General features: G+C 34.4%; 1 protein-coding gene and 1 long non-coding RNA gene across 2 annotated transcripts; one reads left to right on the forward strand and one right to left on the reverse strand.

Moving 5' to 3' along the window:
- Positions 1 to 3,777: 3,777 nt before the first annotated feature.
- On the reverse strand, positions 3,778 to 6,091 carry LOC112513645. Its single transcript, XR_003069286.1, has 2 exons — positions 5,282 to 6,091; positions 3,778 to 4,035 (listed from the first exon to the last, which is right to left on the reverse strand). It is a non-coding gene; the product is annotated as an uncharacterized LOC112513645 (long non-coding RNA).
- A 5,152-nt stretch (positions 6,092 to 11,243) lies between these two features.
- On the forward strand, positions 11,244 to 19,994 carry LOC112512825 (sulfoquinovosyl transferase SQD2-like). The gene is made up of 12 exons (XM_025118965.1): positions 11,244 to 11,527; positions 11,879 to 12,089; positions 13,568 to 13,634; positions 13,983 to 14,053; positions 14,145 to 14,262; positions 14,591 to 14,664; positions 15,518 to 15,573; positions 15,661 to 15,744; positions 16,076 to 16,163; positions 16,503 to 16,580; positions 18,327 to 18,383; positions 19,156 to 19,994. Exons 2-12 carry the CDS (start codon positions 11,974 to 11,976, stop codon positions 19,667 to 19,669), a joined length of 1,323 nt encoding a protein of 440 aa, XP_024974733.1. The 5' UTR covers positions 11,244 to 11,527; positions 11,879 to 11,973; the 3' UTR covers positions 19,670 to 19,994.
- Positions 19,995 to 26,850: the final 6,856 nt, after the last annotated feature.

Genomic DNA, 26,850 nt, shown 5'->3' on the forward strand with positions numbered 1-26,850 from the left:
TGAGGGAAGGACATTATAACCCCCTTGATTATCACTATAAAACAATTCTACCCCAAACTTTCAAACATCTAAATATTCATCTAACCTTTAGAATGAGATGTTACATGAAGAAAAAGAAAATGGCAGTTTGCTAGCACTTTATGTTCCGGTCAGAAAACCCTAAAATGGTATCAGAGCCATTTAACACACTTATGACCCTTTAGAATGGTGTTATAATTGTGATTAGGAGATGGTTAAGGGATTTCCGAAATTCCACAATCCAATGGGGACGTGGTGAAGGTCATACTAGACACCTCGTTACGTTCGATTTTGTGGTCATTCACTTTATGATCATAAATATATGTTTATTTATTATGATTTTGTTGATGTATGTTTGAATGATATTTTATGGACTTGGTATAGCCTAACACTGATGGTTGTTTACTTGTTTTGATAAATTAAAATGTATTTTAATGATGGTTTGTAATTTTAATTATTGCGACTTGCATGTCATTTTCCGGTTCTTTGTAAATTGTAATATACCCTAGCTTTTTTTTTTAATTATATTTTAATCGGAAGCATGAATCAAAGAGAAGAAAGAGACGAGCATCAAAATCTAGAGACATAATCTTGGAGTTCACCATGCTTGGTGAAGCTAGTGGGAGCTCCAAGATGCCCCTAGTTTTGTCTGTGGTTTCCATGTTGGCTCATGGCACCACGTTAGGATGGCTATGCCATGTGTTTTTTTATATGCGTGGTTGGTTATTTATGTTTTGATTATTTATGCGTTGATTATTTTATATGATTGGGTTTTATTATTGCTATGATATCACGAAACGTTCTTGAAAATTAAGCAAACGCAAGAATTTTAATCGGTTAATAATAAATAAGTTATTTATTTAAAATTGATAAGTTATCAAACTTAACCGATTTTGAGAGATGAATTTTAAGAAAACGTTTTAAAAGAATGATTTTACGATTTTGAAAATCAAACATTTTATGAAACATTATTTTAGAAGAATTCTAAACAAATGTTTTATCAAACGTTTCGATGCATAGGGTATGATTACCTCTTTCAAAACTATGTTTGAGAAGTAAGGAACGCGGGAGAGATTTGACATTGTTAGAACATTGGTTTCTTGCAAGATGTCTGACAGGTCACCAGCCAGCCCCCATGTTTTGAAAATGAAGGGATATGTTGACCGATTGGGGCGTCTTGTATTTTCACTTGGACAAGAACTAGCAGTTAATTTTGTACAAAATTATTTGCCCAAGTTATATGACCAATTTGTAATGTGATTACAACATGAATGGTTTAGATAAATCTCTCATTGAGTTGCATGGTATGCTTCAAACGGCATAGAGAAGTACTGACTCCAAGTAGGAGCAGTCCAAACCCAAATAGATCAATATGGTAAGGGTGAAGGGTGGAAATTCTAAGAAGAAGAAGCATGATGGTAAGGGACAAGATGTCAATGGAAAGGTAAAAGTTGCAAGTTCCACCGATGCAAAGGGCAAAGGAAAGATCCCCAAAGATGCAATTTGCTTCAACTACAATGAAAAGGGGAATTAGAAAAGAAACCACCCCGCCCTGCTGGCAAAGAACAAGAAGCTAAAGGCTAATAAGGCTGAAGGCTCAGGTATGTTTATCATTGATTTGTCTACTTATAGTTATGACTCTTGAGTATTGCATACTGATGTGGTACTTACATTTGTATTGCTTTACAGGGTCTAAGAAGTGAAGAGCGGTTGAATAAGGCCAATTGGAGCTGAGGATGGGCAATGGAGCTAAGGTAGCATTTGTTGCTCGGGGGACATATGATATTGTAACACCCCATTTCACATTTGCATATAACCTACGTATTTCATATAATATGAAATTCAAATATAAACATTGGTTCCAAACGTACAACTTGTTACATTAAAAAGTAGCTACAAATTTTTTCCATATACATCAAGTACAAGACTTGTAACTTAACAAGTTTTCAAGTACAATTAACATAACATCTTCCAAAATCCACATATGTAAGCAATCATAAATTTTTCACAATTTCCCTTTTCCCTTATCCTCCGATTGGTGGCTGACCTGTAATGCATATTTTAAAACACAAAATGAAGGTTAGACCATGAGGTCTAGTGAGAAATACCTTTTGATTGTTGAGATGTGGAATTGTTAGAGGAAATGTTTTCAAAAAATGATGAATACTCAGACCCTATGGGTCCCATTACGTCGAGTACGCCTCGTGACAACTCAACTACTCTAGGTGAGGTAGCAGAAGTGCAACGAAGTACGAGAGCTAGAAAAGAAAAGAAAGGAACTTCGGAGATGATTTCCTATGTTATCTAGTTGAAGGGTCACACAAGAAAGTGATGGGATAGGCCATTTTCCAAATCAATGTTAGTGATGACCTAAGACGCATCGTGAGACCATGTTGTCTAGAGAGGCTTCGCTTGAAAAGGAAGCTATTAATGACGAGATCGATTCAATTATGGGTAATGGCACTTGGAAACTTGTTGATTTACCCAAGGGTATGAAACTTATAGGATCCAAATGGGTATTTAGAAGGAAATAAAATCCAGATTGATCCATTTATGCGTTTAAAGCAAGACTGGTTGCTATAGGATACAAACAGAAAGAGGATATCAATTATTTCGATACTTATGCTCATGTAGCTAGAATTTATTCTATAATAATTCTTCTAGCGTTATCAACCATGAAAGGTATGTACATTCATCATATGGATGTGAAGACAACCTTTCTTACGCTTACTTAAACAAGGAGTTTTATATGAAGCAACCTGAAGGGTTTGTTATGCCGAGACAAAAGCATAAAGTGTATAGACCTATTAAATCTTTGTATGGTTTAAAACAAGCTCCTAAATAATGGTATAAACTTTTTGATTCTACAATCATTTTGTGCAATTTTCAGTATAATGATCGTGATAGATGTATTTATATTTTATACAAAATGCACTAAGGATTACACTGTTATAATATGTCTATACGTGGATGATATGTAGATCATCGGAACATTTATGCAAGGTATCCTTGAAACAAAGAACTACTTATCCTCGAACTTTAAGATGAAAGACCTTGCAAAAGTATATATGATTCTTGGAATCAAGATGAACAGAACGAAGGGTCAAATTTCTCTATGCCAATCTAATTATATAGAGAAAATTTTGACTAAATTCCAACACTTGAACATAAGAGTTTAATACCCCTTTTGATCCGCATGTGAAGCTTGAGAAAAACTTTGGTCGAGCAGTGGCTCAGCTAGAGTATGCCGGTGTTAGTGGTTGCATGATGTAGAAAATACACTATACTCATCCAGATATAGCTTTTATTGTGAGGAAACTAAGTCAATACCTAAGTAACCCTAGTTCTGAACAATGGAAGGTGTTAAGTAGAGTATTTGAATATTTGAAAATTATAGTGATTTAGAACTAACTTATTTAGAGTATCCTATAGTGCTGGAAGAACATTTTGATGCTAGCTGGATAGATCGGATAGATCACATAGATCACATAGGTGACTCTAAATCCACGAGTGGGTAGATTTATACGATAGTTGGTGAGGCAATTTCTTAGGGGGTCAAGAAACAAACTTGTATTGTTCGCTCAATAAGAGATTTAGTTAGCAAAGCTACGAGACATGAGACTGAAACCACGTAGAATCGGTTAGTGATGGAAACTCGAATCGGATTTAATGCTCCTATCTATTGAGTTTACTGGGTAATAACGAAGTCATTAACTGTAACACCCTAAAAAAATGTTAAAATAAACCGAAAATATTTAACGAGAACCCGGATTCTGGAATTGAAATTCACCCAACAAAGGGAAATAGTAAAGCGTTTACAATTCCGCTACAGAGAATATAAATAACAACCTACTAATCTAGATTTTTCTATATCTAGAGACGGGTATTTCTATTAATCTCCAAATAGTCGTAACGTCAAAAACGCAACGTTCAAAAGTAAAAAGGCTTTAATTACAAAAGAGCCTTTCACGAACCAACGCTCCTTTCAACCCTTTAGAGCCCCACCGCTAAAGGAACCTAAAAAGTAATAATAACAAGAAAGGGAGAGGGTTAGGCTTACGCCTAGTGAGTCCAAACAAAAGAGTTTACGTAAACATAAAGGAACATATATAAAAATATACATGTAAATAGTTGACGTAACTTTAAACAGGAAATGGAGACAGTAAGACCTGAATAACTCGAAGTGGAACAATAAAACATCCGAAGATGACGGAGGAGACCCGATTTACTGTTGATTACGACAGACACAAAGTAAGTCATAGATCAACGTTATAGAGTATCAGGTTTAATACCATTGACATCAACCTAAACCAGTCATGTAGTCGGCCATGATCTTAAGCTCTTTACCTCGGTAATTACACAATAATCRCAATGCCTATTACCGAGTGAAAGTGAGAGGATGATTTGGTAATTACATAATAATCACAATGCATATCACCAACTTACACCATCATTCCCACAAATAAAATAAAACGATATATATGCACTATATAAATATAAAATAATGACATAGTATCGCACGATATTTATATATATAGAAAATGAGTCATAAATAATACGTGGGAGTGTCAAGACATCCAAAGATGACGGGGGAGAYYCGATTTACCGTTAATTATGACGGAACCCAAAATAAGTTATAGATTAACGTTATAGAGCATCATTTACAAGTATAATACCATCGACATCAACCTAAATCAGTCATGTAGTCGACCGTGATCTTAAGCTATTTACCTCGGTAATTACACAATAATCGCAATGTCTATTACCGAGTGAAAGTAAGAGGATGATTTGGTGATTACATAATAATCACAATGTCTATTTCCAATATACACCAACCTTCACACAAATATAATAAACGACTTCCATACCCCTATCCCATTACCTCTTAGTGACATGTTCAAAGGCGATATCATAAGCATAATGGCATTTATTCAACAATAAGACTTTACATGAGTCCTTAATCAAATGAAATACATTCTTTTACTAGAAAAGGATTCCATATGTAAATCATAACGGGTTTTCTTCATTTAGATTTTATAACCAAAAAAATACTTGAGAATATGTATTCTATTTATTGACCAAAACCCCCTTTTCCACTCATCCTAGCATAATTAATGGAATTCCCAAAATTCATTCACTTTTGATCTAAAACGTCCATTTCATCTAAGCAAGTAATTTCTATAGAAACTAGAGCATAAAAATAAGTAAGACACATCGTCACAATTTGTATAAATTTCCACAAATAGGAATAGGATGAACTCACCTTGGGGAATTTAGGAGAAATCCCAAGTCTTTGAATCTAGGATAGATGGAAATGCACCCAAAATAATCGAAGGATTACAAAGGGTAGGACAGCCGTGACTGCGGCTGTCTAGATGCGAAAAGAAACACAGCAGGGGGGTCTGCTGTTTGGCGATGCAGACGAAGGAACAGCCTAACAGCAGCTGTGGCTAGCGAAACACAGCAGCTACACGCTGCGAGAAAAGGCACAGCAGTGCCTGGTTGCTGTCTGGTGCGGCACAGCAGCGACTGCTGCTGCTGTCCGGTGCAGTCCGAGGCGCGGAGAGGTCGAGGGCGACGCTGGCAGTTGTTGATGCTGGTCTGAAAACGCAGTCGTAGACAGCTTTTTTGCTGCTGTCGAGAGGTCCGATAAACGCCAAAACGCAGGCAGCCTTGCTGCTGTTGCTGTTAGATGCTGTTGGAACGAAAAACAAAGGCAGCAGGCGCTGCTGTTGGTGTTCGATGTTGTCGAGACGAAGAACAAAGGCAGCAGGCGCTGCTGTTGGTGTTCGATGCTGTCGGGACGAAGAACAAAGGCAGCATGCGCTGCTGTTGGTGAAGCTCAGTAGATCGATGCGAGAAACGGCAGGTGCATTCGGTTGAAGGCTGAAAGTAGCGGTGGCCGGCGTTGATGAGGTCAAATCCGGGTGTTGCCGGTGCTTCCAAAGAGTCAAAATCAGATGAAGTTTACTACTTCTCTCAATCCTTCTCCTAAAGCAGCTCTTGTCCTCTTCACTAACTTCCCTCCTAATTCATTATAAGACACAAACTAAAGACTCAAAGGTAAGAGGACTAACCCCCTCCCCCTTATTCAAAGTATGGAGAGTCTACTAGGTAGGGCAAGGGATGACAGCCGAGCTACCCCCCTCCCCCTTTTTCTTTTCATTAAAATAATCCTTTTTTCTTTATTTACTAAAGGAAGACCAAAGTGTATAAATAAAGAGTTTCTTTGAATTTCTAGGTGTTACATAAAAAGGTACTAAAATCCTAATATATAAAGCACACATATATAATACATATAAATATAAATAGAGACGTATATCTTGCAAACGGGGCGGGAGAATTCTCGACGGAAAAGAAATGGAGAATGAGGGCAAAGAAGAAATTCCAAGGTGTTACATTAACTGATAGAAGGTGCTATCATTTTGTGGTTCCATGTTATGTAGTTGATAATACGGCGTTGCCGAGAAAAGATTGAGTTTTGAACTCTTAACGAAGTTTAGAGGCATCTTAGCAACAAAGATTTTATAGAACTTCCCCTATGTGATTCCAAGGTAGTGCCGCCTCAAAGGATAGTATGTGGTAGGGGTGGCAATGGGTCAGGTTGGGTTGGGTTCATGTTCAACCTATTTATTAAATAGGTTGAAAATCTCAACCCAACCCAACCCATTTAATTAAATGGATTGAGATTTTTCAATCCAACCCAACATGTTACTTAAATGGGTTGACAACGGGTTGACATGTTTACAATTTTCTTGACCCAACCTGTTAAATAAATGGGTTGAATATGGATTGACCCATTTAATTTTAAAATTTTAAATAAAAAAAGAACTAGACTATTTAACTTTTTTGAATAAAACATAAGACAACCACAAATACAACCAAATTGTTCAAAGTTTGAATAAAACACAATCACAACAAATATATTGTTCAAAATAAGTTGGAAAATTTTAAATTCTAAGTAACTCGACTTCCACTTTCATCAACTCCAATTTCACTCTCGGCATTACTTTCTTCTTAATCTTCTATCTTATCTGTCATGATTGCTCCACATAACGCCTCAAGATACGATTCCATTTGTACTACGTAAATGAATTATATTACAAGTTGGGAACTGTTTGATTCTATCAACAAAACACAAGCGGAAGTCGGAAGATCCTTTATTTTAGCTCCACAATGGTGAATGACTCTGCTATTGCTCAAGCCTCAAGGCTCAAACTCAAATCGAAAACTGAAACCAACCGAAATCTTTGATTGGAGAAGGTAGAACTCAAAAGAAGGGGCGAAGATTGATAACATCAACTGAAGAAGATGAAGAATTGAAGACGCGAGATTCTTGATACTGAATTACTGATATTGTATGAAGGATTGAAAATCGAAGCGTCGTTTAACTCGTGAGTTGTAATACTGAAACTTGGGCAAATTTATTTAAGAAGAAACAAAATAAAAAATAAAAAATTAATATAATAGATATAATATTAAGAATAAAATAAATTTATATAATATTTTAAGTGAGTTGAAAACGAGTTTAAAACATGTCAAAAAATTCAACCCAACCCATTTATTTAAATAGGTTAGATGGGTTGACCTATTTATTTAAATGTGTTGAAAATCTCAACCCAATCTGTTAATTCTGGGTTGGGTCATTTTTACCACCCCTAGTATGTGATTCCTGTCTAGTGGGTTATGAAGCAGGATTTAGGACATGGCCATAATACAATTGAATCGATTTCATTTTGTGTGCTAGTACAATGCATGGTGTAATTTTCGTGACACCATTGTGACCTGATCTACTAGAATGGTAAAAACTTTCCAACCTAGTGGAGGAGTGTTGGAAAATCATGTGAGGTTGGAAGTTTCTTTCATCCCACATTGGTATGGAAGTGGAAATTTGAGGAGTTTATATGTTCGAGCCTCATTCCTTTATTGTTTTCAAATAAAAGAATGATGGGGGTTCCATATAGGGATGACAACGGGTAGGGCATGGTTGTATGAGTGGGGTAAGGTTATGCCGTTATCAATCCATTTAAAGTAGCAGGTAACAAAATGGTAGTTATCCACTTCATAAACCTATTATTCATGTCCTACCTTACCTACTAAAATAGCGGATTTGAACGAAACGGGTAATGGATAAATGGTAAACCCAAATTCCATTTTGAACTATATATTGTTAAACCTCAAACATATGTGCCAAACATAAACTCATAAATATAGTAACTATTTTATATCTAATTTGTTATAGTAAACATTTTAATATTACTCTAAATATAATCATAGTATAATGTTTTTAAAATAATATAAAAATTGTAAAACAACACTTTTTGTTGCATTTATTTTCCGACCTCCTCTTCCTTCTCATTTAATTATCATAAACTCTTTTATTCGATAAATATATAAAACAATTTAAATTACACATTGATATACACATATATAATTGTATTACAACAAATATTAATATTAAGTGTATATATATGTGTATATATCAATATTTAACTTTACACACACACACACACACACACACACACACACACACATATATATATATATATATAGGGTTGGGTTCACGTGAGACCAAGRGTTTTTCGTGAGACCCGTAAGACCAATTTAWRTTCATTGATCAAMTTTATAAACTAATGATCTAATGGTCTAAAKTTGCAATGTGGCAATTTTGTAATTATTGAAAAGTCTCGTGGCGTTTATAAGTGTTCAGATCTGACGATTGTAAATATAATCCAAGGGTTGAGAATTGGTCTTACGGGTCTCACGAAAAACCATTGGTCTCACATGATCCCAAGTCTATATATATATATATATATATATATATATATATATATAGAGGGGTGAGTTCATTTGTTAACAATATATGGTGTTAACTTTACAAACCATCATTCACCAATCAGAATCAAGATATACTTTTGGTTGATTCACATGAGGTTGGTATTTAATAGGGGTAAAAATGTAATTATCTATTTTGGTCTATCTTTTAATGCATAATATTAATTGTCAGTTACAATTCTTAATTACTCCATGATTGTAGCAGTTTGTTATTATTAGGTGATAGATGAACATCCACCAGAGCAAATTAAGAATTTGGGTTGGTTTTCTAGACCATCAATTGAATGCACACATGAATGAACCTTTGATGAACATACAATGCACACATGAATGAACAATTTCTATTTTGTTCATAAGCAAATAACACGGTGGCCACTTATCAAAGGTTCATTGTGAATTGATTGATCAATGTTTATAAGTGAATTAGTGAACAATGTTCATAAGTGATCACCAGTCACACATACATATACATTCAGGTATATGTTCACTAACGAACATGTTCATATATGTTATATTTTCATTAGTGAGCAATGTTCATATGCTACTCATATATGACAATTGCTCATTTGTTCACATCATTCATAAGTTACACATTACATATTAATAAATGAAGGAATAATTAAAGCTTGATGTCGGTTTCAAAACGATGGAGTAATTACCGAGAAAGTAATTAATGCTAACAAAATCTCCCTATTTTTTTTCTTTCAAAATTATCCTTTGTTCATGATTGTTCACTTATGTAAGCATCATTTTTTAATTTGTTACAAAAATGCCATGATAAATTTTATCCATAGATTACAAAGGTTAAAGGCTAGGATTGGTTCACAAAGTTAACACCATATATTGGGTTAACAAATGAACTCACCAATATATATATACACATACATACATATATTGTAACAGGTAATGGATAACGGTTATCCATTACCTACCCTACCCACTAAAATTTTAGGTAAACGGATAATGGATAAGTGAATAAATGAATAAGATTTACTTAACTCATACCGTTATTCAACGGGTCGAAACATAACGAGTAACGGGTTTACCCTTACTCATTGCCAGTCCTAATTCCATAGGGTGCAAAGCACCTTGCACGTGGATGCGAGTCGCTTAGTCCATGAGTGGCACATGTAGGCGTACTTTGCACTTGACATCAGAGCTGAGGAGCCAAGCTCCGAGCATACTTTTTATTGTGTCACGGGTTTGGACATAATTACAGCTTTGTAACTAACGTGGGTTACATCAGTTACATGATTTAAGACATCAATTATGTAAGTTAAGCCAGTTTCATTTGACAATGAAATGGTGATTAAATCTCCATGATACCTTTTTCTTCATTATAAATAGAGAAGAGTAGTCCTCATTTGAATGTACTCAAGAAATCTAAAAACTCCCTCTTGCTCTCTCTTCTACTCTGTTTTATTACTGTTCTTTGTAAAAAATATCAGTTTTCTGTCATCACCAAGGCATTTTGGTTCGACGTTGTCGTTGCATCATAAAACTCGTTCAACTGCATCAAATCCTGGGACGGTCACGCTTGAAGGCTCTCAGTAAAGCACGTGAAAACCTTTAAGGCTAGGAAGTACTTCTGTATAGTTTTCTATCATGTGATTATTACTGTTTCAAGGTAAGATTTATAATTGTGTTAAGAATTATTGTTAGTCCACAAAGTCAGTGGACACTCTATCTTCTACTTCGTAAATCGTCTTGATCGCAAAAGATGAAAACACATTTTCGACTTAACCGAATAAAATCATTTCATAGATAAAATTCTTATCTAAGTATTGTTTAATTTTCAACAGAATCATCTCCAACCGAATCGTATGACATAAAATTTCTATGATAAGAAATGGTAAATTATCAAGTTCAATGAGATGCTATTCACCAAATTGTCGTGATATTAGATGGTGTTATTTATCATATTTTTGATGTTTTTATTGTAAAAGTAATGGTTGGAGTTGGTTTAAGTACAAATTTGTCCCTGCTATATTTCAAAATTCCAGTCCTACCCCTCCTTGACTAGACCTCTAAGGTAGTCTTGTCGACTGCCTTTCAACATCGACACCTTGTTCGGAAAGACGCTACGTTTTATGGATTTTTGCAGTCTTCTGAGATATTTTATCGAACACTTGGCGTCCCAATTCCATTTTCCCTGTTATCAGCGCCTGCTTTGTTTCATTGACCACAACCTTCCCTTCTCCGGCAAACCCTAGTTAGTCCTCCTTTCTCACAATTCGTGTTTGAAACCCATAATAGGGTATTTCTAATGTGCTGTGCTTTCTTATGTAGATGCTGGCTTCAGGTTTTGTTTCATAAAGGAATCTGTAAAGTGGTCTTGAAGGCGGGCATGTCGTCTTGTGGGGTTTGGTGGGGGAGGAGAGTAGGGTTTGGTTTCTAAATCTGTTTATTTGACTCTTTAAAATTTGATTTTGTGAATTATTTAATAGAAATATTTAACAATTAGAAGTGCAAAATCGAGAATCACATGTATTGAGATGCATGATTCAGTCAATTTTTAAAGATAATTTGATGATGAGGGGTGCAGGCTTGTTTATGAACCATGTGTGTATTAAGATGGAGAAAATAGGGTGATCAATGTGAGGATGAGCACGTTTGGGTCCTGCAAACAGACGTAAACATCACTGTCAGCAGCAAGAGACCCCACCCTGCCAGAGTAAGACATGTTCAACTTGATCATTCATCCTTCATTGCAATTGGCATATGCTTAAGATGATTCCCGTTTCCCATTTTTCATCATCGAATATCCATAATCCATTTCTAATACTCTTCCCCTACGATTCTCCAGTCGACTAAGTTATTCTCTTTTTTTCCCCAAATTAAAAAATGCCCAACTTTTCTACTTGCTTACAAGTCACCACCATATATATCAATCATAATGCCAACAGCTTTTGTTCATACAAATCCCGATCTCTTCTCCCTTCTCTCCTCTGCATCTGCATCTGCGCTTCTTCATCTTCTTCTATTTGCTGCTACTATCAAGATTTTCTTGTTTTTGTGCTTTTAGAACAAACCAGATAATCCTTGCTACTCAACACTCCCATCTTTTTGGTCAAAACATACAAGTAGGGAGTCTTTTTGGGTTTCTGGAGCAAGCAAGAAATGACAATTGAGGAGTTGAGAGAAGATGAAGAAGAGGGTCCTCCTTCTCAGATTGAATCTGAGATTACCACGAAGCCTAGGCGTATCGCTCTCTTCGTTGAGCCTTCTCCCTTTGCGTGAGTCTTTCTTTTGATTTACAACTTTTGACTTCATCCATTTTGCTTTAACAATGATTAGCATACTTCGCTTCTGTTCTTGTTGGATAAGATTTGAATCTGTTCTTACAAATAGAGTACATAATGCACCTGTTTGTTGTTGATGTCTACCTCTTGCAATTTGTTTCGATTTTTCTTGTAACGGGATGCCCTTTTTTAGCTTGGTTAATAGATATTACGAAATTGTCGCAAGAAAAGATCTCTTATGTTGGGGACAAAGTCTACTACTTACAATAATGTCGTGTGATTTGATCATTGAGTTAGTGGACAATAAATTCTTGCCAAGAATTCCTTTTAATAAATATGTGATTTTGATGCTTTTCCTCACACAAATGGTGTGTTTTTTAGGTGGAAGGTAGTTTCAATTTGTGACTACAATTTTTTTTGCCATTCACTACTTCAAGTGGTTGGTTATCACCAAGAATCACACGTATGTTTTAATGGCATAAGATTGGCATTCGAATGTTATGCTATTTACATAATTCTCTTATCACCAAGTGAAGAATTGATTGCGTTCGATAGAACGAGACTCTGAACCATAACCAATAAATTTCTCTTTTTTCAACCGGCTCTTGTAATCCATTCATCCCATTTTCAGATGTTTGCTTTTTTGTAACGTAGGCATTATAAAAGGGATGTAACAGAAGTATATGTTACAGAGGTGGCCGCTGTACCTAAGTACCATATTATCCTTGCAAATGCAAAGAGCGTTTTAGTTTCTTATTTTCTTCCAAATCAAAGGAGCCCCTTTTGGTATTTTCAACATTTTAACCAATATTTGCATCATTTGACTTAAAAAACCACACTCAATAGTTTCCTGTTTCGGTTTATAATCATCCCTTTTAACCAAATTTCACACACATAATAGCACCTCTTTTTATATCCTTAAGGTCATGTAGCTACAAAGTGAATTGTTAGTGCCTACAAAGAACATATTAGTGCGCACTTGTGGTAATCTACAAATCAAAACGTTAATGATTTCTCTTAGTTTTTATGCTTTGAGCAAAAATCTTCTTGTTACATGATCATGATATGTTTCTTGGCTTAAGGTCGATTGGGCTTTTCGTTCACCAATTTTAATGATATGGATTTATTTCAAGGGTCTTCATGCATGTTATAGTTGAGTATTGCGCTTTAAGCCCATGTAACAGTGTTGAAGCTATTCTGTATTAGAAAAAACTTCTTTTCCTTTCATAATAATGCCAACCTCCTTTAAACCGAGGGCAAATGCATGTTATGTGTTGGACAATGTCTTTTAAGTATCGACATAGATTTCTTTGTCTATGATTTAGCAATAATCTCTTCTAAACTAAGAAGTTTCCCTACACAATTGCTATTTGTAATACATCATAGATACATGAAAATAATTCTTAATTGTTATCACCACTTAAAACCAAATTGATCAAGGTTCGTTTGCTGCTATTTGATCTCTGTTGCAGGTATGTGTCAGGATACAAGAACCGGTTCCAAAACTTCATTAAATATTTGCGTGAGATGGGGGATGAGGTATGTTTGTTATATACTATATATAAATTGATGTCTTTTAGTTGTTCTATTAATAGTACCTTATAGAATCTTTGTTGAGCTTCCGTGGCTTGGATCCGATCACTTTCCTTGGTAATCTATGTTTATGTGATTCACTGCGACCTCATTGGGTATTCATATTAAGTGGGATAAACAAGCCTTTATTCATGGATTTGTGTTACAAATGTAGCTAAATTATCTTTGTAGATGTTGACGTATATCTAAATGACTTGCATAAAATGGAGATGGATTTTGGAGTCAGAAATGTGAATACTTTCTTCGCTAAAAAGCATATGCAACCGATATACTTCGGTTACTGTTGTGTTGTAGGTGATGGTGATAACAACTCATGAAGGGGTACCTGAAGAATTTCATGGAGCAATATTGGTTGGCTCAAGAAGGTCCATTGCTTTCAGATTCTTTTCCATTGCTTAAACAATATTTAATCTTATGATGTTAAATGCGTAAATGGTTTCTTGGTTCTTCCTGCAGCTTCCCTTTCCCGTGGTATCAGAAGGTGCCACTTTCCCTTGCCCTGAGCCCTAGAATAATCAATGAGGTTAAACAATTCAAGCCAGACATCATCCATGCATCCTCGCCTGGTATTATGGTACACTCTCTCTCTCTCTCTCTCTCTCTATATATATATATATATATATGTGTGTGTGTGTGTGTGTATAGGGGCAGATTCAAACGAGAACGCTAACTATTTAAGAAACAGGTTCAAAAGTCATGCGCTTCCATTTTTTTGACGTTAATGTAAAATCACATGTCATTTTGTACATTAACGACCTTTTTCTTGTTTTTTTAAATAGTTACCGCTCTCGTTTGAACCTTCCTCTATGTATGTATGTATCTATATATACACACATACACATGTTTTTCTTTGAATATGTAGCTGGTTTCGCTTGACTAACCTTTTTACCATCAATTATTAGGTTTTTGGAGCGCTTGCGATTGCAAAAATGTTGTCTGTTCCCATAGTGATGTCCTACCATACACATGTGCCCGTGTAAGTGAAATATTTGAGCCCATTAATATATTTGTTCATGAATAGCGCTAGATCCTATTGTCATATCTATAATATTTGAGATTGAAAGAGAAGGGAATTTGATTATATTAACATATCTAATTTGTGGAAGACGTGGCTATGAATGTTGTTAGTAGTAGGCTCTAATGGATCCATCAACTAAAAGGAAGAATATTTTTTGCCATACAAAAATTATTTTGGGGAAAGATTGAGGGATTGGCGTGGTAATTAGATCAAGTGGTTTGATAAAATAAAGACAAACTATGAGAAGTAAGATCGAAAAAATCTCATTGGAGTTAAAGATAAGTTCTATAAGACGGGTTGTTGGAAATCTTTTAATTTACGAGGTGATTAAGACATTTAGACCAAATAAAAATGCTACCGCCACTTGAATCCTAATCAGCTAGGATGCAAAGGGGTCTTTTAGTGACACACTTCTCAAGTTTGGTGAAGTTTGAACCCTTGACTTCTAGGAAGGTCAGGTTAACGGATACCGCTAGTCTAATGGCCCTTTGGTAGACCATGTGGATTGGTGGCGTCCTTAGGTCACCAATACCACTTTCAAGATGTGGGGTTGCAGGGGGGGGGGGTATTTTTGCATCTACTTTCAATCTATTAGAGCAAGAGGCAAAAGTATTTGACTCAAGTTGAAGAATGCCCTTACTAACTATAACTAGCTCATGAGGATGTTTGGGCCTTTGGGGAGGGTCCTTCTGGAAACATGCATACGAGATGAGTATAATTTGTGTTTGCTGTCACACATGTACGTACACACACTTTCATGTGCATACACATATTTGGTGCTTCAATAAAATATGGGGTACTTTTAATGCAGATACATTCCAAGATACACCTATAGCTGGCTCGTCCAGCCAATGTGGTTGGTTATAAGTATGTGATGGTTCTTCCTTTCAGCTCGTCTTAATATGTTTAGGAATGCTGAGGTTAGAAATGACGGTATATTTGTTGTTTGGTCAGAGTTTCTTCATAGAGCCGCTGATCTTACATTGGTGCCATCAGCTGCTATTGCGGAGGATCTCAGAGGTGCCAAAGTTGCAGCAGGTAACCATATTTTTTGCTGTGAAATTACGTAAAAGCAGGGTACAAAATGAGATTGTTCCTATTATAAAGGTGAATCTGTCCTGCGGCTTGAGCATATTAGGGGTTATTTAGGAGAATAACCTGCTGATGGGGTTTTTTTAAATGCATGACCTTCTGCCTTATTTAATAACGCCTTCCTAACACAAGAATGCTTCAAAATCTGTGAGAAGGTTATGTAAAAAATATGTCAGAAGGTTGTTCTCTTAAATAGCCCATATGAGTCATAACATATTCTGGCAAAATAGTTATCACTACGAGTGAAATACAATGTCATTTGCTTTGCTTTTCTCAGCTAACAAGATCCGTCTATGGAATAAGGGTGTCGATTCAGATAGTTTCCATCCAAAATTTAATTCTCAAGAAATGCGAATTAGACTAAGGTATGCTTCTTCTTTTTACTAAGTTGTATGTGGTTTCCAATTAAAACCAACAATTATTCTTGCAAAAATGCAAAAACAAACACATGCAAACCTTAAAAATGAGCGAGTTTGGATAAATTGTGAATGTAATTACAAAAACAATCATCATACTTGTCACATTTTCTACAAAACTGCTCATGTTTGCAAACTATATTGTTCTATATTATTAAATTTTGCAAGAGCGGTGGTTCATTTGAAACAAAAAGATAAGTACGATGGTTGGAGAAGATGTTCACAACAATGTGCATATAATGTTCATCTCCTTTTTGATTTCATTGCATCTATTTGTATTATAAACAGCAATGGTGAACCTGATCGGCCTCTGATCGTACATGTTGGCCGTATTGGAGTCGAGAAAAGTTTAGATTTTCTTAAAAGGTAAAATCTACTTGATTTATTCCTGCATCTGATGAAAATTGCAATACTTTTAGTTAGCACAGACTTTTAGGAGATTTGTTTGACTTATATATCATAAAGTTTCCACCGCCTGTCCAAAGTTGAGCCCTGGGATTTGACGGCGGACTTAAAAAGCCATCTACAGACGCTTAAAAAACCCTTGCAAGAAATCTAGGAAGCAAGGATGCATATGTAATCCCCTTATTAGATGCTTTGTGGATGCAGTTATTTAGGGGTATGGCAAGGTAACCATGTCCTCGATTTATTGACCACAAATTGATGAAAATGATACAAGGCTTTCCACATACATTTCCATGTCAACCATGTATAACCAACTTTGAGTTCAAGAATTTTTTATCACTCCTTCCACTGGAGTATAAACTTTAGAATACATATCACATATAGTCTTGAACACGAGATCACCATTGATGGTCATTTACAAAATTCTGACTACTCTTCCTTCATTTGGAACACAATCCAATTTCAAAACCAGATACCTAGATGTAACATTACTGTATTCTTTCCTCACCCAAATCCAAAACCACTGAAACGTCTGGATATTTCCTCGTTTCATCTACTAGCTGATAGCTGTAATTGACTATTATGACCTTTACTAGAAATCACAATTGGAGAATCTATGATGATTATCAGTGGTCTGGTTTCCAATTGGGTTATGGCAACCAAATCCTGCCAAAATCGTATTGCTCAAATCTAATATCATAATATAACAATACCGTATGTCGTGATATGATTTGAAATAAGCTGCTGTTATATTATATTATTATGACATATTATCCTTATATCAGATCATGACATACGCTATTGTTATATTATGACATTCAATTTGGGCGGTGTGAGGTTTTTGGCAGAATTTCATTGCTAGAACGCAATAAGGATGCCTGGCAAGTGACAATCATCAAATGTCTCTAGGTGTGATTTCTAATGAAGGAAAGAGTACCATAATGTTGCATCTTGGTATCTGGTTTTGAATTTGGATTGTGTTCCTTATGAAGAAATAGTAGACAGTTTTGCAAATGACCATCAATGGTGATCTCATGTTCAACATTATATGTGATGCATACTCCAAAGTTCATAATCCAGCGAAAGTGGTGCGATCAAGTCTTTTTGAACTCAAAGTCACATAGCTGACGTGGAAACCCTTATATTGTTAAACATAGGAGCTGCCGAGGAAATAATGCCTAATGTTTTCCTACATTTGGTATGAATATATGTTTCTGTTCAACTACGGAAACACACATCCCTTCATGTAATCAACTCCCTAATCCTTCTTCTGCCTCACTCTCAACCTCTCTAACTCCGTTCTTCCCGTCCCCACTTGCTACTTGGTCCTTACACCTATGTCTACCCTAGTCTTGTGCTCAAGGAACTTGAGTTTATAACTGTGAAAGAGAAAAACAAATAGAGACACTAAAATCATTATAAATTATATATATATATATATATATTGCATGTTTTATGTATAAGTAACAAAATAACATCTTTTATTTCATTTTGGTTGATAGATTTATATATGTACACACATAAATAAACTCGTTTTTTACAATTTTTGAATCTCGGAATCCGCATGTCATGCATCCATATTCTTGCACATAAGAAATCTTGTATAGAAATTAATTGTAATAATGATAACTGGCAAATAGGTAGTTTAACAATGAAAACTTTTAAATAAATAAATGTTAAGTGCTCATTGATTTATGATTTGGGCAGTGTCATGGAAAGGATCCCAGAAGCAAGGATAGCATTCGTTGGAGATGGTCCATACAGGTATATCCACATGACGTATATAATTAACATGGGTGTTGATATTACATTTTTGAAACCAAACCAAACGTACCCACTATGTCCCGCTCAAAAGTGGAGTGTAGACCTTACCTCTACCCTAGCCCAAGGGGTAGATAGACTGATTCCATGAAGTTTCCCTCCTGCGAAAAATATCTGGTTTTCTCATGGTTATATATCTGAAAAGAAACTAGAATAAGAAATTAAAAAAATACGACAAAATGCAACAAAATTTTGCTTTGGTTCCTATTTATGCAACAAATAATTTCTTTTCTCGATCAATGTAACAAAGTTGCAAAATTTCCTATTTTGTAATCATTTTGACCGATAACCTACCAATCTTGTAATATTTTGTAACATCATAGCCACCTTCGCCATAACCCTTTTGTAAATGGGTATCCACGCCATCAAATGCTACAAGATTAGTAACCAGTCAAAATGAGTACACAACAGGAAATTTTGGAACTTCGTAAAAGTTATTGGTTACATAGGCCGTTTACCAAATGCTTACCTGCAAGAGTCACCACCCTCACTTACCTTATCGAGTAACATTCTCGGCAATCAAAATGAATTGTTGGTAAGCGTCTTTTACCCATTAAGCGCTGACCCTCGGTCCTTGCCATGCTCATCCGGTAAGGTAAATGACACTCGGTAAACATTTGGTAAACGACCCCTAAATAGGAGCTAAACCAAACTTTGATGCATTTTGCCCACAAAATTACTAGAGATCCTGATTATAAAGTTCTATGTTTGGCAGGGAGGATCTTGAAAAACTATTTGAAGGCATGCCAGCAGTTTTCACAGGGATGTTACAGGGCGAGGAGTTATCTCAAGCATTTGCCAGTGGAGATATATTTCTAATGCCTTCAGAATCTGAAACACTTGGGCAAGTAGTCCTCGAAGCCATGTCATCAGGTATCCCCGTGGTGGCTGCACGTGCTGGTGGTATACCAGATATTATCCCTCCAGACCAAGACGGAAAAAGTGGGTACCTCTTCACACCTGGAGATCTTGAGGACTGCTTAAAAAAACTGGTCCCATTATTACAAGACACGGAGTTACGTGAAAAAATCGGGCAGGCTGCCCGAGGGGAGATGGAGAAGTACGATTGGAAGGCAGCCACAGGGGTCATTAGAAACCAACAGTATAACGCTGCAATATGGTTTTGGAGAAAGAAACGAGAAGAACTACTGAAACCTTTGCGTTGGCTGGCAAACTGTTTTCTTCCTACAGACACGTGTCGGAAGATAACCGCACCGCCTAATCCTTAAGAAACGGCCCCGAGACCGTTTGCAACTTTGTACAATATGGACAGTGAAGATTTTCATGTTTGTTATTATTTTTTGTTAACCGTGGGTGTCTGGACAACATGTGCACATCTCGACTTATTCCATAAGGCTCTGAAAATCCAAGCCTAGAATATATTTGGAAGTTGAGTTTGGCCTAGCACTCATGGTGGTTGTTTGTTCAAGTGTAATTGCAATTGTGGTATATTCATTTGGTTGTAGGGAGGGGGTGATATAGTGGTAGACATTGTAACATTGTTCTTAGTATTTTTAAACACCATTATGTATTTATTGGATGTCATATTGTAATTTAATTTCTTTTAGCATGTAGTTTTATACAGTTAATTTTCAGTAAGAATAGTAGTTATCGTGAGAAGGGTGAAAAAAGATTTTTACCTTTGGATCAATCTTAATTGAACAATTAAAAATGCTCTTCTTAGCTGATTCATGGGTTATTTTGGGACTTAATTTGAACTATTAGATCAACGTTAATTCAAGTGATCAAATGTCCAAATTCTTTTTGCACTTCTCACCTTAACTTCCATTCTTATGAGAAATGTAAGAAAGGATATGAACTTTTGATCACTTTTAACATCACCTTCACTCCATGAATTGAAATGCCTTTGCCTTGATACAACTGCTTAAGCTTATTGTAAAGCTCTTTGGTTTTTGATATCCCGTGCATGTTTGCAAGAACACTCTTTGCTAGACATAAACGAATAGTACTTGTCGCTCTCAAATCCAAATCATCCCATTCTTCCTCGCTTTTCCTGGTCCTGCTTCAGTTGTCCCTGGAAGCAGGTTTTCCCTTTAATGCCTTATTAACTCAGATTGTATCAACACGTCCTTGACTTGAACTTCCAACAAATTTCTCTACATCGAACTTCATAGCACATGCAAACTTTGACATCGTATCCACACCTGAAAAACAATATTGTGTACTAGAAAAGTGCTTGCAGCATATGAATAGCACACTGAGGAAAAGTTCCATAATATTCACGTATTCCTGTCACACACAATTGTATTTTACATGAAGTAACCAAGAGATTTTAATAGGATTTGGAAGTTCAAGCAAAGTTGCAACCGCATATCTTATCAAGAACCCTCTAACGCGTGACCTCTTCTAATACGATCAAGAGATAGTTTTTTTTTTTTTTCCTCCTGAGTGGAGGACCAGACAATGCTACAACCATAGAGTATACGAAGAACCCTCTAACCGAACCCTCTAACCTGGAGCTATGATACCACTTGATGGGAAATTGCCTCAACGTTAAAGATGCGCTATGACTCATTCACTAAAGCGTTGTAATATCATGAGGTCGGATATTGTGCAACTACCATTGGCTTTTTATCACATCCAATCCATGATCATGTACATGTAAAATAAACTAGACCATCGCTTCATGTGAAGCAAACTATTAAAAGATAAAATGTAGCCTATCATTGTCATAAGACGGGTTTATATGTCATCGAAAATATCTAGTTATATTAATAGATTGTTTTATAGAACTTAAGTTGATGAAAACAAACAATTGTGCGTCATAGGTAAAAGCGTAGCAATAAGTTTATAGAATTCTTTTCGGCGTTTTAACAAGTTTTGAGGATTCTTTTAAAATAAAACGTCGTATTAGTTTTTTTACATGATACTTTTAAGAAATGTCTTATAAGTACAATTTTTTTGTAGGACATTTGTTTTTATAGAACAAATTTTCAAATATCGTCATATAAAAGAATTAATTAGATGCTTTATTAAAAAATGTCTTAAAAGTTGTTAAGACACCAAAAAATATCTTAATAAAGTTATTGCAACGTTTTTACTTCTTACACACAATTGTTTGGATTACCGACGGATTTTTGGCAGATATCATGACCAGAGAAAAAACTTGCAGGAAAACTTGGTCACAAACGGATTGATTGTCACCGACGGATATTGGCCGCCACAAATCCATCGTAACAATTTTGTAAATTTTTAAATTTGGTCGGTTAATTAATTAGGTTAATTATGTGATTAAATCACGGACGGATTAGTGATGAATAATCAGTGGATGATATAATTAATTATTTTTATTAAATACTTAAACAATTAAAATAAAATCAGTGACAAGTTTTCACCTACTAATCCACCGATAAATGCAAAGTTCTAAAAGTAATCAATTTTTATTTTTTTTATTTTTAATTTTAATTTCCTGTAAAGAAAACAAATATTATTATGACGTAAACGACACAAACGTAAACCTAAATATCATTTATTAAAAAGAAATATGATTGTTCGGGCATAAATACGATTGTTATGTTCATAAACCATTAAATCAAAACTTTGGCGGCGATAACCCATGTTCCTGCCAACACTCGGGTGTCCATAGCATTGCCGCATGACCGGTCAAGACCTAGTTAGGATCCATATTGTACCCAAATTAAGTCGAACAGACGGTATTTCTTGCTCCCATTGACCGCCTGATTGTCATAGATATGTAACAACGATTCGATGGGCATTGGGATCCTTGCCATACATCTGGCTGAGATTCGTCTAATAGTCACCATGTCGTTTAAAAAATACTACATGCGGATTTCGATAGTATACCGTTTATAAATACGGCGTTTCCAACTTAAACAATCCTAACATTTGTTTAACAAATGATAACCCGAACTAGATAATCACCCGATGGTTTATTGAACTAATTTTTTTATTTTTAAAATTAAAAACTTTAATTTAATTAATTAATTAATTAATATTACTGAATGATTGGAATTAATTAAATTATTAATTTCAATCCGCCACTAATCCACCACTAATATTAATTAATTTAAATTTTATTTTATTAATTAAATAAATTCGTAGCTGAATATTTAATTAAAAATATTTAGAATATAATTAAAGTAACAAATTTGCCGGAAAGTAAATAGAAACTATTTCTTTACTTTTTTTAATTCAGGGGCGGATTCACGACGGATTAGTCAATGACGGTTGATTTCTCGTTGTTGGTCCGCCTTAATTCTACAATAAATCAACTACTGATTTCCGACAAAAAAATCCGTCGGTGAAAGTTTGTTTTTTTAAGCGAGTTGTTTTAAAAGTTATTAGACAACATGTTGGAGTAAGCTTGAGGTGTTGCATAAAATCCTTTCGATCTTTGTTTAATCTCATGAACAATCGTAAATATCATGAGGTCGTGATATTAATGTCTTAAATTAAACTTAGGGGCCGTTTATCAAACGCTTATTCGGATAAGTGAAACACCAAGTCACATTACCTTAACGGATGAATATGGTAAGGACCAAGAATCTTACCCGGTAAGAGCGAGACAAAGACCAAGAGTCTTACCCGGTAAGTGAAGACGACGACTCTTACCACGGTAATCACTTACCAGGTGAATTGTTGCATACTATATCGTTTTGTTGGATTAAAATTCAGGGCCGGTCCTAAGATTTTTGATGCCCTATGCGAAAATAATAAAAAATGCCCATAAGTCTATTTTTTTAAGTCAATGAAACAACGAAACATGCAATTTTTTAAAGAGTTTAGAACCTATTTAAGCTAAGTATCTCATCCTCATGTTGATTTTTATTAATTATAATAAAAAAATAAGGGGGACACAAAAACCAAAACCCTGAATAAAAAATATAATAGGATAAAATCTGGATTAAGATCATGCTTCATTCTTTTCCAGTTTTCCCTTTTCCAAATTAAAATTAGCAAAATAGAAACTTTATTTCAATATATGGGACTTAAAAGACAAGGAAAACTATAATTAGTTTTTAACTAAAATAGTAAATCACATCCAAATTACTGTCATAGTAAGCAAAAAGTAAAACTCAAAAGTTACAAGTCTAACGAATAAAGGCTAAGAGCTTATGTGTTAGCAGCTTAATAAGTTTAATGGAACTAACAACTTATTCACTCAACTATCCATGATTGTTTCGTAGTGGCTTAATGATATAGAAAGTGACTTATCCAGTAAGCTTCTAGGGGGAACTTTATATAGAAAGCCAAGTTTCTTTTCCAAACATGTTCTTTCCAACTAAAAAAACGCTCTTTACATCTGCGAAAAAACTCTCCCAAACAAAATTTTTTCCAACTTATACAAACAAATTAATTCATACAGACAACTTTATATAAACAAAAACTTTTTCAACTTTCCAACTTTTTCTTACGATGTGCATTCAATATTCATCACTACTAGGCCTTGGGTTTGTTTTTATAGTTAAATCTCAGTTGTCCAATTCCCAACTTATTAAACTCAAAACTAGTAATAAATGATAATTTGATGCCTCTTTAGACTTTGATGTCCTGTGCAAGTAAATAATAATGTTAAATTTTACAAGTAAACACTTACCGAATAAGTGTTTGGTAGACATCCCCTTACACAATCTAGTAAGAATGTGAATTCTCTTTTTAGTCATCATAGTCTGAATGCATTGTAAACAAATCCCACTAGAACACTAATACATTCTATAACTGTTTACAAAATATTTATGTATAAAATAAGGATTGATTTGTAGTTTTCTATAATTTTAATTGCAAGTGTATTAATAAAAAAATTTAAATACTTATCCGATAAGTGCTTATCAATAAAATTTAACACTATTATTTATACTTACTGGATAAGATTTTAGTCCACCAAACGACATCGCATGCAACAATTTATCCGGTAAGTGCTTACCGTGGTAAGAGTCGTCGTTATTACTTAACGAGTAAGACTCTTGGTCCCTTGTCTTGCTCTTACCGGGTAAGATTCGTGGTCCTTACCATATTTATCCGATGAGGTAACGTGACTTGGTAAACGCTTACCCGAGTAAACGTTTAATAAACGGTCCCCTTATAGATAAAAATATATCCCTCTAAATACAAAATACCCTCTTACATTGATATTCTTAAACACGGGTTTTATATAGGATTGGTCGGTATTCAGCAAGATTTAAAATATAATTTTTAATTTCTTTTTTATGTTTTTTAACTTATTTTCCCATTTGAAAATTGATTTGTTTTAAAATTGAAAAAGTAGACATGTGACTAAAAGTAAGAGTAGAAAGTAGCAATTGAGTCACGTGGAAAACATGAGTGGAAAGGCCCAAGATCACGATGGTCAAAGTTGACGTTAAAAGGAAACCGCGTTATTGATACATGAAAAAGTTGAGGATATATTTGAAAATGATATATAACTATTCCAAGTAAATATATTTGGAGAAGAATCACGTGATAAATACGGTTAAAATAAGAAATGTAAGAAGAAATCTAGATCCTTGATCAATTTTAGTTTAAGCTCATTGATGAATCGTACTTGATGATATGTAGATTGATCTGTTGCATCTTGATATATCTAATCTTAATGTGCATTTAAGAATGAAGATCACTTCTTACGTTTTTCATTTTATATAGACCGAGTTCCATTTAAAACACGTTTTCTTTAACATGAGAACCAATCTCGCCAATTGATTAAAATTTGCATAACCAATTAATGATTAAAACACAAAATATTTAACTGAGAAGTGATTAGAATTAAAGTTTGATCATTCGCATATCATATTTGACTTTTTACTTTTTATTAATTAAATTTTTTTACCACCTTAATTTTTAAACTAAATTATTTTAAAAATAATTAATATTTTAATTCAACAAAAAATCGAGCATTTCATGCTATTTGATTTGACATTCATCTCGATATGGTTCTTTTTTTTAACCTTTTTTTATTTCAAATAGTATATCTGTTTAATATATATTATGAATATTTATGCATGTCCATATGTTTAAATAACGCTTTGATATTCATATATTAGTATGATATTGATTATGAATATACAATTTAGTATAACATTCATCATGAATAGTTATGTATTTCACGTGTATTCAACAAATTTTCAGTATTAATACATCAATATGACATTTATCATTAATATACATTTTTATTATAATATTCATCATGAGTATACGTTTTCTTTATAACATTCATCATAAATATATATATATATATATATATATATATGTGTGTGTGTGTGTGTGTGTGTGTGTATGTGTGTGTGACAATAATCAAATGAGACCCGTAAAAGGGTTGAGAACTGTGGGGACTAATCTCAATCATTAAAGGGTTTTAATCGAATGTCATTAAACATGGTGACATTTTTTTTAATATTAGTGAAATTTGTGTCTAATCTCACATCTAATTTAAAAATGGAAGGGCATATTACAGTTTTTGTTACGGTCCACCTTCTTTGACTTTTACTCCATTGTTAAAAGTGGTGGCACCAATCCCTATATAATCTCGATTTGTAAACTTTTTCCATCCTTCCAAAATCCCTGATCTTGATTCATTTCTTCCTCCGTCGTGATCAACCCATTTTTGTCGGTATCAAAAACAGGAAACACACCTTTCAGTCTCCAAAACCTCCGCCGACTTTTGTTCAGTTTGATAAATTTCTTCAGATCTATGAATCCATCCACTACTAGAAAACTGGACATTCCGGCGGAATTTCCGGCGGACATTTTCCGCCGGAAATTTTCCGGCGGATTTCCGACGGCATTTTAAAAAGTCAACTTTCGTTGACTTCCGCCGGAAAATTTAAACCGGTTATATTTCCGACGGATTTATTAATTAAGGGTTAATTAATCTTTAAAAAGTAATTAATATTTGGAAAAAAAATGGGAAAAGATATTACCGGCGTATTACCGGCGGAATAAGTCCGCCGGAAAAGTTTAAAAATACAGATTTGCAGTTTTTAAATACATGTTTTAAATATTAATTTTAAAATAAATCTAAAATATTATTATATATATATTTCTGGCGGACCAAATCCGCCGGTATTTTTAAAAAAAAATTAATTATTTTTAAAATATTAATTTTTAAAGAAAATATTTATTATATATTATTCCGGCGGACTTATCCGCCGGTATTTTTTAAAAAAATTAATTCTTTTTTAAAATATTAATTTTTAAAAGAAAATATATAATATATATATATATATATATATATATATTATTCCGGCGGATTTTTCCGCCGGTATTTAAAAAAAAATATTTTTTAAAAAAATATTATTTTCTTTTTAAAAAAAAAATTCCGGCGAGACAAGTTTCCGCGGAATTTTTTTTTTAAAAATTAATTAATTTTTAAGTTAATCAAGATTTTTTTTAAAAACGGATGGAGATTTTCCGGCGGCCGTAATCCGCCGGAAAC

This window comes from Cynara cardunculus (assembly GCF_001531365.2).
Source record: "Cynara cardunculus var. scolymus isolate 2C chromosome LG 5, CcrdV1, whole genome shotgun sequence".
NCBI lineage: Eukaryota > Viridiplantae > Streptophyta > Magnoliopsida > Asterales > Asteraceae > Cynara > Cynara cardunculus.